The following is a 14,745-nucleotide window of genomic DNA, read 5'->3' as shown; positions in this document are numbered from 1 at the left end:
ATTAACAGAAATTGCTTTTTGCCCACTTTGTCTTAGGCAGCAGAGAGATAGAGACTGCTGGAAACAAAGAGATACAAGCAATGAAAATGAAATTTTTAAGGACAATGTTGGCAAAAAAAAAAAAAAAAAAAAAAAACAAAGAATAAGAAATGCCTGTGAATTTTTGCTTAAAGTGGTTTCGATATGTAATAAAAATGAATTGAGAAAGCTTATCAAGAAGAATGCATGAAATGGAACTTGAAGGGAAGAAATGAGAGGAAATGAGTATAGAGGCTGCTGGTTTCCACTCATAATTATATTTAATGGAATAAATACAGATTTAAAACATAACAGAGCAATACATCCCTTATCAGGAGGGGAAGCAGCAGTATACCACAAAAGTGGCAGTGCAACATCTGGTAAACCCTTTTATGCCGAGAAGACAGCTATTAAGAAAGTGTCAACAGGGATCCAAACCTGCATGTCAATCCCACCTTGAAAGATATGACTTGCATGCCATCTCCTTAGAGCGAATCAAGAAGGCAGATATGAATTTATTTTTGAGACATGCCAAAGATGGTCCCACTATGCATTTTGACAGTTCCTCTATTAGATGAACCATCATCAGACAGCATGGATTTTATCTTCTTCATGGATATCCATAAAGGAGATGAATTAATTCATGTACTACCCCAAGTCCTTAGAGGGAGTGCAGTTTGATATTTTTCCTGAAGAAGTGATGGATACTGACCATCCTCAGTTCTCTAAAAAGAAAAAAATCCAAGACTAATGAAAACATTCCTACAGTAGAATTGTAGTGGGTTCTGTCAAAACATCAGTGACATCAAGGCCCCCTCTTGCAAAAGTATAAACCGATATACTTCTACCTGCAAGAAACATCTAAAGCTGAGAGATGATCAAACATTACAAAATACTACCATGATTTATGAGGACAGGAAAAGGGATACTGACCATCCTCAGTTCTCTAAAAAGAAAAAAATCCAAGACTAATGAAAACATTCCTACAGTAGAATTGTAGTGGGTTCTGTCAAAACATTAGTGACATCAAGGCCCCCTCTTGCAAAAGTATAAACCGATATGCTTCTGCCTGCAAGAAACATCTAAAGCTGAGAGATGATCAAACATTACAAAATACTACCATGATTTATGAGGACAGGAAAAGGGAATGGACCTGCTTATAGAGGAGTCTCCATCCTTGTGTGCAATCATACTCCTCTCCAGCAAGTCCCACTCAGTACAAATTATAATAACAGTATGCAGCATCTACATTCCTCCTGCCACATATCCCTTTAGATGACATTGATGATATCATATTGCCGTTACCATCTCCTTACTTTTAATGGGGGATTTAAATGGACACAGCACTTTGTGGCGTAGTGCTTGAACAAACATCAGAGGTAGAGTTGCTGAGCATATACCCATAATAAGAACAACACAAAAAGAAGCCTGGGACAAAATTCAGAAAATGAAGGGGAGATATACCATACCATCCACTAGCTCCATATCTTTGAACACAATGGATGCTCAGTTGCTAATCTAACAGTGATTGGCAATGCACTCAGGGAGATTTTTAGTAAAACACAGGCAACATTTTATCCCACTTAAGTTCCTTGCCAAAAAAGCAAAGCAGATAAACAGCAAATCCAATTTTCTTCAAATGGTGAAGAATACAATAGGTTATTCACTAAGAAAGCCATTTTTCTTAAGTGTCATCCGACTGTTGTTAGACCAGATAATATCCATTATGAAATGGTAAAACATGTCACCACCACCACCACCACCATCCATGAATCATTTGAATTTAAAGGTGCAATAGTTTTATTGCACCTTTCCAACAGAATTTTTGTTGAGAGCATATTCTGGGATACCTGGTTAAAGGCAATTATTATTGCCTTTCCTAAGCCAGGGAAGCATCCAAAATTCCCAAATAATTGCCATCCAATTGTTCATAATAATTCTTCATGGTATAAACAACACAGAGAGTCAAAAGAATACATTTAATAAACTTAGTAATATTTTGTTGACTTTTTACATAGCATCATCAAAGCATAATTATAACTGACAGGCACATAGCTGAACTGAGTAATATGGAAAATAATTCAAATTGTAACTGAAAACAGAACTAATGTCTTTATATGGTGCCTTTTGTAGGCCAGATAATCATAATGATAGCCTAACTTCTCTAAAGTTAAATTGTTCATATCTAATGTATTAAAACTGAGAACTTTTATTGTAAAAGACCATAAGATTTAATGATTACAAATACAAAGAGCCAACAAGTTTCACTGGCCACTGTCTAGCATTTTCAAGGCTGTACTGGTGTGAAAACAAATGCATCAAGTTACATGAAAACATACACTTTAGTAACTGCTAGGCCGTTACATTTGATAATTCGTGTTTGATGGCGTGCATGCATTCAATTGCTTTAATCAGAATCCTGTACATGACCACACATTGTGTAGTTTTTCACATATTGTAGTTCTGTTGAGCTGAGAGAATCGATGAGATATTTCCATGTCTTTAAGAATAGCACCTTGATTTCTATTTAAATTATTGCCTGTGTGTAGCACCACTGCTGCTTCTTTGAAAGCTCTGTGTCTGTAATCATTCTCAATGTAAGGCATAGAACTGTTTTTCCAATCTGTAATGTGATCTGATGTTGAGAAATGATGATTCTATCATGATTGACATCCCCCAGATGTTCCTTCTGTCTTATTTCAAAACTTCTAGAGGTCTGTCCAATTTAAGAAAGGTACCTCATCTTTCGGTGATCTTAAGACTTGTCTGATTGTTGGTTTAAAAACTACTCTGGTGTTATGAGCTTTTAACATTCTCGCCAATTTTGTGGATACTGAATTAATATATGGAATGACAGCTGTGGACACATATTGGGACTCCGTTCCATGTTGTTGGAGGTTTTCTTTAAAAAGCAATTTGTTTAAAATCTTAGAAGGGTATCCATTCAGAGATAGTGTTAGCTGTTTGTGACAGTTCTCTCTGTACATCTACTTCTTTCGAAATAGACCTTAAGGCTCTATTACGGAGCATATGAATGATGCTGAGTTTTTGTGATCTATGATGGTTAGACGAATGATGTAGATACCTGTATCTGTGGGTTTCTTGTAAATGGACAGTTGGACATTGTTATCTTCTCACCAGTATGTAAAGAAAGGGTAGTTCTTTGTTCTTCTCCAGTTCCATAGTTGAGTTGATTTTATTAAGAAACACGAGAAGGTTTTCCATGGTATCCTTCCAGATGATGAACACGTCATCGACACATCTTCACCAGATCGATGGTTTAGGTGAAATGGTGGGAAAAATATCCTTTTCAAATTTTTCCATAAATAGGTCAGTGCATGGTGGTGACAGGGGGCTACCCATGGCTAGACCTTCTGATTGTTTGTATACTTGGTTATTTACTTTGAAGAAATTTGATTTCAGGCAATGATGAAACAACTGGGTGATGCCCCGAGGGAAGAGATCTTTTAGAATGTTGACCACCTCTACAACCGGTACATTAGTGAATAAGGACACTACATCTAGACCAGCCATAATGTCCATTTGTGATATTTTGATACTCAAGATTTTTTCCACAAATTCTTGAGAGTTTTTAATGTAGGTCTCTGTCTAATTTTTCCTTTCATTAAATTTGTCAGATGCTTTGCTAGTAAGTACGTAGGTGAGGATCTTCCATCAACTATTGGATGAAGTGGTACATTTTCTTTATGAATTTTCAGTGTCCTATAAAGGTATGGAGTAACGGGGTGTAAGGATTTAAATTGTTTTTTTTTTTTTTTTAGTTCATCCGACCAACCGGTCATATTGTGGATAAGAGCATTAGTCTCCAGATGATTACTCATGATGGGATTTTTATCTAAGACTTGGTAAGTGGAACTGTCTGCTAGTAACAATCTTATTAAAGTAATCTTTCGAGTTGAGAATGGCTGTTGAATTTTCTTTGTCCGCTTTGGTTATTATGATGTCTTTGTTGTTACGTAAATTGCGGATTGCTTTCTTATCATATGGAGTAGTATTAGGTATTGGTGGTTTTGCTGAGGCATCGTGCTATTGAATCTGATAGTATTTGCTGTAGCCTCTGGAAGATGATAGACTTTTTTCTATCCAACATATGAAATCCATTTTAGGAATAAAATTCAGGGTGATAGCAAAGTTGAAACCCTTTTTAATCATTTATGATTCATAATTAGAAAGCCTGTAATCTGATAATTTGAAAATCACTTGGTTGTTAGGGAGACCGTAGTACGATAGGAATTTTTTCTTATAGTTACTTGCTCTGAAAGTTTTTTCATAGCTACAATGTAATGACTGAAGCATTCGAATGCATGCATGCATGCCATCAAACACGAATTATCAAATGTAACGGCCTAGCAGTTACTAAAGTGTATGTTTTCATATAACTTGATGCATTTGTTTTCACACCAGTACAGCCTTGAAAATGCTAGACAGTGGCTAGTGAAACTTGTTGGCTCTTTGTATTTGTAATCATTAAATCTTATGGTCTTTTAACAATAAAAGTTCTTAGTTTTAATACATTAGACCAAATATGAACAATTTACCTTCACAGATGAAACATAAAGTTCGGTGCTTAGAAAAGGACAAATGCAAAAAAAGCTAAGTTACTAAATCACCATACGTTTCTGAAGAGATGTAGAGATTCTGCTGTTATCCTGAAGTTCTTAGTAGTAAAAGGACATATCCAATCTGCAACAGCCAAAAGAATATACTACAAGACTTGGTTAGCATTAATCAGAGAAAGATACCAGGTATGAGCTTAACATTATTGACGCAAAGTGCAGAGAACAGTTTGAAATATCTAAAAGTTTAGACTACACAACTTGGAATAATATAGACCACTTATTACATCGTAGCTATGAAAAAACTTTCAGAGCGAGTAAAATCACACAAATTAATAAAAATTTGAGGTACTGTATAAGAAGAAATTCCAGTCGCACCACGGTCTCCCTAACAACAAAGTGATTTTCAAATTATCAGATTACAGGCTTTCTAATCATGAATCAGAAATCCTTAAAGTGTTTCAACTTTACTATTACCACGAATTTTATTCCTAAAATGAATTTCATATGTGGGATAGAAAAAAAGTCTTTATCATCTTCCAGAGGCTACAGCAAATACCATCAGATTCAATAGTATGATTATTCTTGCCTCAGCAAACCGCAATTTACATAACAACAAAGACATCATAATAACCAAAGCGGACAAAGAAAATTCAACAGCCATTCTCAACTCGAAAGATTACTTTAATAAGATTGTTACTAGCAGACAGTTCCACTTACCAAGTCTTAGATAAAAATCCCATCATGAGTAATCATCTGGAGACTAATGCTCTTATCCACAATATGACCGGTTGGTCAGATGAACTAAAAAAAAAAAAAAAACAATTTAAATCCTTACACCCCATTACTCCATACCTTTATAGGACACTGAAGATTCATAAAGAAAATGTACCACTTCATCCAATAGTTGATGGAAGATCCTCACCTACGTACTTACTAGCAAAGCATCTGACAAATTTAATGAAAGGAAAAATTAGAGACCTACATTAAAAACTCTCAAGAATTTGTGGAAAAAATCTTGAGTATCAAAATATCACAAATGGACATTATGGCTGGTCTAGATGTAGTGTCCTTATTCACTAATGTACCGGTTGTAGAGGTGGTCAACATTCTAAAAGATCTCTTCCCTCGGGGCATCACCCAGTTGTTTCATCATTGCCTGAAATCAAATTTCTTCAAAGTAAATAACCAAGTATACAAACAATCAGAAGGTCTAGCCATGGGTAGCCCCCTGTCACCACCATGCACTGACCTATTTACGGAAAAATTTGAAAAGGATATTTTTCCCACCATTTCACCTAAACCATCGATCTGGTGAAGATGTGTCGATGACGTGTTCATCATCTGGAAGGATACCATGGAAAACCTTCTCGTGTTTCTTAATAAAATCAACTCAACTATGGAACTGGAGAAGAACAAAGAACTACCCTTTCTTTACATACTGGTGAGAAGATAACAATGTCCAACTGTCCATTTACAAGAAACCCACAGATACAGGTATCCACATCATTCGTCTAACCATCAAAGATCACAAAAACACAGCATCATTCATATGTTCCGTAATAGAGCCTTAAGGTCTATTTCGAAAGAAGTAGATGTACAGAGAGAACTGTCACAAACAGCTAACACTATCTCTGAATGGATACCCTTCTAAGATTTTAAACAAATTGCTTTTTAAAGAAAACCTCCAACAACATGGAACGGAGTCCCAATATGTGTCCACAGCTGTCATTCCATATATTAATTCAGTATCCACAAAATTGGCGAGAATGTTAAAAGCTCATAACACCAGAGTAGTTTTTAAACCAACAACCACAATCAGAGACAAGTCTTAAGATCACCCAAAGATGAGGTGCCCTTCTTCAAATTTCCTGGAGTATATGAAATTCCATGCACGTGTGGCCTTTCTTATGTTGGACAGATCTCTGGAAGTTTTGAAATGAGACAGAAGGAACATGTGGGGGATGTCAATCAATCACATTATAGATTGGAAAAACAGTTCTATGCCTTACATCGAGAATGACTACAGACACAGAACTTTCAAAGAAGCAGCAGTGGTGCTATGCACAGGCAATAATTTAAATAGAAATCAAGGTGCTATTCTTAAAGACATATGGAAATATGTCATCAATTCTCTCAGCTCAACAGAACTACGATATGCGAAAAACTACACAACATGTGGTCATGTACCAGATTCTGATGAAACATTTGAACGCATGCATGCCATCAAACATGAATTATCAAATGTAACAGCCTAGCAGTTACTAAAGTGTATGTTTTCATGTAACTTGATGCATTTGTTTTCACACCAGTACAGCCTTGAAAATGCTAGACAGTGGCTAGTGAAACTTGTTGGCTCTTTGTATTTGTAGTCATTAAATCCAGTGATGTTCTTTAAGTATGTGGGCTATGAGTTCACTTTGTTCTTCCCTTTTGTTTTCAACATCATGTTCCTTGTTGGAGATTTCAAAACTTCTCCCACTTTAGCCTACGTATATCTTTCCACAAGAACATGGAATCTTGTATACACCCAGATGTTTATAAAATGAACTTTCTCTGAAAGTTCTTAGTTTCTCTAAAGTTAATTTAGAGAAGTCAGGCTATCAAGTTTCAAAATGAGTCTTCCAGATCTTTGATAAATTAGTGTTATTATAGCTCTTCTTAATCTCAGTAATAAAGTAACAATTTCACTCTCTCACTCTTCTTTCTTTCTTTCTTTTTCCAGCAATCCTTTCATATCCTCTCTCATACTGAATTTATCACCACTTAAATTATTTGCTCCTAAAAACACTACCATGTGTTATTATTCATTTCTCTTTCTCAATTGCATTCATCACATTCTTGATTTCTGCCTCTGGAAAACTCTAAGTAGTGACTTGTTTGTTGAGTGCAAATTTAATGAGTGAATCTCTTCTTTCTTACATTCTAATGACTTACGTTATTATTATTATTCATTGATATCTTACCTGCTTTGCTGTCATATGGCTCCTTTTTTTTATTCTGTGAGTTTTTATAAACATTTCTTAACTTTTTATAACTCTCAAACCATTTGTTTGAGAGTTAAAGAGATTTTTAGAAAATTTTTAATCTGGAAATTTCATAAGTCAAATTATCTTATTTGTATCATCATTATTAGTATTTTCTTCAGCAGGACAAAGATTTATCTCAGCATCTGTGTTTGCTTTTGAAGCTACTCCACTGTTCTGTCAAGTGTATGTCACCATTTTTAAAGACCAACTTAAATTAACAATGTATATATTCAAATATGAGAAATCCAGTAAAAATGACACCAGTGTACTGAAAGTACACTAATTAATCTAAGAAATGCTCTAAAAAAAACACCTATCTTACAAAGCTTGAAAAAAACCCTACACTCAAAATAGCTTCAAACTAGACTCACAGATTTCATATCTTGTGTAACGATTATACATGCTTGTATATATCTTATATGAGATTGTGTGTGTGATGAGTTCTTTATTAAGGATGCAGTCAGAAATTGCAAATCTTTTATAGTGTTTTTTGTATGCTTATAATTTGATTGCTGTGAGATGTGATTTCTGTTCATGTGTCTGTTAGGAAAATTCCATTTTATTTTTAATGATGGCTTCTTCATTTTTTTCTGTAAAATGCTTCATGAAATATCTGCATTAGTAATTGCTTATTTTTTAGAAATTTCCTCCAATAAAGAAACTGGAACATTCTTTAGAAGATCAGATATATAGAATTTTACGAAAAAGCAGAGTTATTACTAATATTAGGTAAGTGAGCTTTCTCAAAATAAAATGCATTGCAGTTGACTTAATTAACAGTATAATCCCTCCACTTTGTCTTTCTTTCTCAATAACAAAATTGTGTGATGTAGCTCTGTGTGTATGGCAGTCTTTTGAGTTACTGTTTATAATTCCTCAACAAAAGTATATTGGCTGTTGAAATTCAAACATACTGTGACATAACTTTAGTCACCTGCAGTGAATGTTTATTTTCATTTTAATTAACTGTTAATTTACTTACATTAAATTTCCAAAATCTCTCATTTAATCATTTATCAAAGTTTTTAAATGTAATGCCTAGAAACTGCTAGAATTTTTTGGTGATTACTCATTGTCTTAGGATCACCTTCCCATTATTTGCAACACTATAAGAGTTTGAGAGAGATTGTAATCACCCCTACTATAGCTTATTAACGTGTGAAGATCTATGTGAGCCTCTTACTCAATGTCTGATTCTTAACTCCCTGTGGTGCACTCTATTCATTCATTTGGTATGTGCTTAAATGCTGGAATGATGGGCTGCAGTTTGGGACTTGATCAAATTATTTTTATGGAGAACCCAACCACAAGAGGTTGGTTAACCTATATTATATGCTAGTATCATGGATGAGCAATAAGAAACTTATTCACATTTGACTTGAAAGGCTGTGAATTATATTTCTTGGAAATACATGGGGTGAAAGGGATAAACAAAGAAGAGAAATTTGTTCTGTGAGTTTGGAGTTGAACTGTGAGAAGGTGTTGGTTAGTTGCTACACACATTGGGATGGATTTGCAAGAGAGTGGGGAAATTATTGATGCCAATTCTAATGAACAGTGGCCACAGGAGTATTTATAGAAGATGCAGACTGGATGCATGTGCAAGAGTGAGCGGAGTATATTAGTGAGAGAGGGGTGGTCAATCAATTAAACTGCCCTTTTCTGTATAGAATCCAATATTTTCAGGGAGCTTCTGGGACACCATCCCATATAAAGCAGTATTCGATGATTAGGCTGATTTGTGATTTGTATAGCGTTAGGAGCTGTTTGGAGTTAAAATAACTCCTTGAGCAAAAGAGAGAGCCTAATTATTTGGATGCAGAGGAGGCAATATTTGTGATCTGTTTCTGTCAAGAGAGGTTTGAGGTTAGTTATTCTGAGAATAGAGATTTGAGTATTGTCAAGGGTACAATTGGAAGAACAAGTTTTTTTGAGGGAAATAATGCATTAGCATTGAAGTTGATGTTTTGAAGATCAGAATTTAAGGTAATAGAGGTTAAGTTCTAGAGGATGTGGTGATTTGTGCTTTGCAGGGTTTGTCAAACAAAAAGGAGGAGTGCAATGTACTGTCATCAGCAGATTGCATTTTGTATTGACTAAAACAACATAGAAATTATAATGGAACAACATGATCAGATATCATACTTGCTGGAGTATTATATCACCTGTTTAGATTGACTTTTTTTGATCAGGGTGTCAGTATTGGTGAGAATCTGGTACTGGAAGAGCTTCGATAGAATTTAAGAGGTACTGTTGGGAAAGGGGTGGAACTAGTAGAGAAATTGAAATATTACATCACCATAATTATTGAGCTGGTTAAAATGGGTGATATCTTCCTAAATAATCATAAGATAATCTATTCAGGCTTAGGAATTAGGAAAAATGGATATAAACTGTGTTATTTAACACTGAATGAAGATTAAATAAACTTCATGTATAGAAGACAGTTTCAAGTAGAGTGAAGTCTGCAGATTTCAAAATGAGAAATTGTATAATGAGAGTTTTTTTGTCATGGTCCTGTAAGAAATTCTGGTAGGAAAGGAGTAGAGGAATTCTTTGAGTCATCAAAGAGAGATGACAGTATATAAATATAAAATTTCACACTTTACATCTGTAGACGCTGTATGTCATTCTCAAACCTCACCTGGTTTTGGGAGTGAACTCTTCTGCTTCTAGAAGTGGTAGGGTTGCAGATGCCCTTTCCACACAGAGTTAATAGGACAATCACAAACATCCATAGCTCCTGGTGGGATTCGAACCCCAACCTCTTGTCTGGAGAGTGGATACACTAACCACTGAGCTAACCAGGCCGGCAGAGATGACAGTAGACAAAGGAAAATAAATAAATAAATAAAGCAATTTCTTGTTGGAGACATCTAAACAGCAGATCACTAAATGAATTCCAGACATCGAAATGCTATGTGAAAGTTTGCAAAAAACATTAATAATGATGGTAAGTACCTGCTGGATTTCTGCTCAGATCATGAATTAGTTATTATTAATAACATCTTCCTACATAAACAGTGCATAAATTCATATGGAGAAAACACATTAAAAATAAATATTAGAAAATATTTATTGAAAATAAATAAAAATAAAATTTATTGAAAATAAATATTTTGTTATTTTTGATAGTGAAATCTTCAGACTAGTTTTGGATATTAGAATATACATGAGATTTGAAATGTAGTCAATTCTCATTCTAGCAAACTTAGGCCAAAGGAATGCTAGAATTGGTAATAATGGGATTTGCTGTAGGAAGTAACCACTGTCCAATACTGTTCAGTTTAAAGTCAACTAACCCATTCTGAAGTTTTAAAAAGAATCAAATTAAATATGATCCAAAAAGACTCCTAAATTATTGAGGAGAAAGTGAGACTTTGAAAACAAGAACTTTAAATCTTAGTGACTGGATGAGAAAATTTGAATTAAATTGATTTAGTTATAGATCTTGTGGTGAAGTTGTCTACAAGCAAAGAAAAAGCAGAACTCCATGGTGGGCAGTTGACTAGTAAGTCGTAACGAATTCAGGTAAAGTTATGTAAAAAGCAGAAATGCTTAAATGTTATGAGAAGAATATACAGACAATTACATAGAGGTGATTCATTAAAGGCTCTATGAAATTAGTGAGTTATCTGTTTTATTGTAATATCCCTCCGTGGTCATGGATGTTTGTGATTGTCTGTGGAAATACCAGTGGTGGTGGACGGCGGTAGATGATGTTGGCGTGGTTGCGGTCAGTTGGTGGAGACAGAGCTGTAGAGCAGGTGCCCTCCCTCGATGAGCATGGACTCCCTCGAGGTATCAAATAATAATAATAATAATAAAAAAATATTTTCTGAATAATTAGTGTATGTAGTAATATTACCGCAGATTTTTATATATTTATAGTATTTGATATACTGTGTTTCCTGATATTTTGTTTGGATATTGTTAATATTAAATTAGTAGTAAAATGCACCAAATTTGCAAGAACAATAGAACAGCAACCAAGAGGAATTGTTTTTAAAAACAAATGTTTTCTTAGTGAAAAGAATCATGCCATTTTGGAAACCTATGAGGATATTGAGTATGAATTAACTTTCAGAGTATTTAGACTGATGCAAATCATTAGATAGGCAATTAGGAAATGGGGAAAAAAATGAAAAAAGCACAATTAGATAGACATCAGAATGACAAGAAGGATAAGTAGGGAAAAAAAAACTGAATCAGGTAGATAACTTTGATTATAACAAGGATATTATATGGTATGTAGATTCAGTCATAAAACATGCAGTTGATGACTTAGTGATTACTTTGAGTTCCCTAGTGCTAAAATGAAATAAAAAATTAACGAATGTAATTGAAAAGCAGAGATGAAAAATAAAAGCTGGTAGTTTTGGTAGATACAAACAATTTGGTGATAAATGCAGTATGAGAGAAGACACAGAACTGTTGGAAGAAGCAAGTGAAGCGTGAGAAAGTGAAAATAGTATATTACCTAGATATAATGAAATGAATTAAGTAGGACTGCAATGACAAATGATTTGATGAACAGGCTGTGTAGAAAGAAGTTGTTAGTATTTGGATATGCAGAGTGAATTTGAGGGAAAAATAGATTTACATAAGGATAGCATACACTTGAATGCATTTGGTATCAGGAGTCTGGAAAAATTATTAATTTGCTGTGAGACCTAATACAGAGAGTCAGGGAAACTGGATTATGATGGGTGAAATGATGAGAATCTCTGTGAGCATGACTATGTTAATGAGAGGAATGTGCATTATCATCGAAATAGTCGAGACAAAAACAATCATGTGTTCCTCCAGTTAGGACTTCTTAATGTTGTTCTCACCCACGACAGGTTATTTGCTAACCTATAGTATATTTTGTACTGTGGGTTGGCTAAGAATTTCTTTTTCTATTTTTATTATATATAATTATACATCCAATTCTCCATTTACATTGTAGATTGGTTCCAGAAAAAATCATGTAAATGAAAACCATGTAAAAAGAATACAGTGCATATGAAAAAATAGAAGAATGGCTCCAGATGTGAAAACCCAATATGAACAATAAGTTATTTTCAAACAAATATGCATCTCTTGAAGAAAATAGTGTGTCACTAATAAAACAGAATTTCAACGCATGCGCGCTCTACTGTTTCTTTATTCAAATTCCCTATTGTTGTTTACTAAATACAACGAAATATATAATATTTAATTTATTAAATATATAAATTTACGAAATATATAAGATAATAAATTTAATTTTTACCATGGTACATGTATAATCCTTTAGTTAGTGCATTTTTTATTAAAAAAAAATTAAAAACTTTTTTTAAAAATTTAACAAAAATTTTAAACAAGAAATGTATTTACTGGAAATCTCAAGAAAAAATTAACTTTTACATGCAACTATCCACTAACTAAAGGATTATACATGTACCATGGTAAAAATTAAATTTATTATCTTATATATTTCATCTTGTGTATCATAAGACATTTCAGTGCAAACAGAAAACAAACAAAAAAAAAAAAGGTGATATGGTCACTTAAACAGAATTGAAGAGGAAAGATTAGCAAAACAAGTGTTCTCTGCCAACAAGACCAAAATATAGGTGGATTGATACAGTAAAAAGTGCCTTGGAAGATAGAAATATAAGTTTTTAAATAACGAAACCCATGGTGAGATCATAATTAAAAGAAACACACGTATTAACCACAGTGAAAATAATTTAATTGTAAATATTTCATCCTAAGTATCTTAGGACATCATCAGTACAGTAGTTTTATTATTATTATTATCTTGGGCAACTCCAAGGAGTCGACAGACTTATCGAGGGAGGCCCTAACATCATGTCAAGAGCAACTATTCGACATTCACACAGTATCCATCATATCTTGCCTTGAACTCATTGTCATAGCACCCACAACAGAATCTGGCAGCTTATTCCACTCATTCACCACTCTCCAAGTAAAAAACCTAGTTCTAACACCCCTGTTAACCACACTCTTGCCCAGCTTCCATGTATGGCCCCTTAGTCCTCCCACCACCAATTCTATTCTCAAAAATATCTTCTGGATTAATCCTATAGAAACCCTTCAGTAATTTGAATGTCTCAATCATATCACCCCTTTTCGGCCTATCAACCAATTTTTGCCCACAAATTTTCAACCTGTTCTCATAAGGTTCATTCCACAGACCTGCTATCATCTTTGTCACTTGTCTCTGGATCTTTTCCACCTCCTCCCTATCAAGAAGAAACCCTGGTGTCCATATCTGGGCACAGTAGTCTAGATGGGGTCTTATCAAGGCTCGATATAGAGGAACAATAACTTGTTTGTCTCTACTTGTTAAAGTATTTTTCAGCAACCATGTGATTTGATAAGCTGTTTTGGCCGCTTTTGCAATGTGCTCCCTAAACTTCAACTCTCTATCCACCAACACTCCCAAATCCCTGGCCTCATCAATCTCCTGGAGTACGGTTCCACCAATGAGATATACTGCTGCTAATCTTTTCACTCCAAAATGCATAACCTTACACTTTGCCACATTAAATTGACATCCATTTTCCCTAGCCCAGTCCTCCAAACTATCCAAATCATCCTGCAAAATTTTGACATCCTGTGCACTCACAATTGCTCTACCCAACTTTGCATCATCAGTAAACAAGTGAACACTTACTCTCAGATCCTTTCTTATATCGTTAATGAACAAATTGAAAAGTAGTGGTCCAAGAACAGAACCCTGCGGCACACCACTAGTCACAAGCCGTCTTTTGGACTCCACTCCTGAATAAACCACTCTCTGGTATCTCTCCATCAACCACCCTCCTATCCATCTCACCAACCCTATATCCATCCCCCATCTACTCCAGTTTACTGAGTAGAGTAACATGTGGTATCCTGTCAAAGGCCTTGGCAAGGTCCAGTAGAATCACTGTAAACCCATTACCCTTATCCAGTTTAGCCTTCACTGTGTTATAAAACGTGAGCAAGTTACTGAGGCATGATCTACCTTTCACAAAACCATGTTGTCCTCCATGCAGTATCCCATTTTCATCTATCCAGTTCTGTATTCTTCTCTTGACTAATTTCTCCAAGACCTTGACAACGATATTAGCATATCGTTGTCAAGG

The 14,745-nt window shown here is 34.6% G+C and overlaps 1 protein-coding gene across 2 annotated transcripts in view; it reads left to right on the top strand.

Moving 5' to 3' along the window:
* LOC150102101 (nonsense-mediated mRNA decay factor SMG8) overlaps positions 1-14,745 on the top strand; it is a 384,051-nt gene that overhangs the window by 131,881 nt on the left and 237,425 nt on the right. For both annotated transcript variants that reach the window (XM_090399980.1, XM_090399979.1), the window contains one exon: positions 8,265-8,353. In XM_090399980.1, the coding sequence (XP_090256106.1) occupies positions 8,265-8,353 (89 nt within the window). The remainder of the gene's footprint in view (positions 1-8,264; positions 8,354-14,745) is intronic.

This window comes from Typopeltis vanoorti, chromosome 11 (genome assembly GCF_054136105.1).
Source record: "Typopeltis vanoorti isolate ZY-2024b chromosome 11, IOZ_Tvanoo_1.0, whole genome shotgun sequence".
Classification (NCBI taxonomy): Eukaryota; Metazoa; Arthropoda; class Arachnida; order Uropygi; family Thelyphonidae; genus Typopeltis; species Typopeltis vanoorti.
This window is presented reverse-complemented; position numbering and strand designations above follow the sequence as displayed.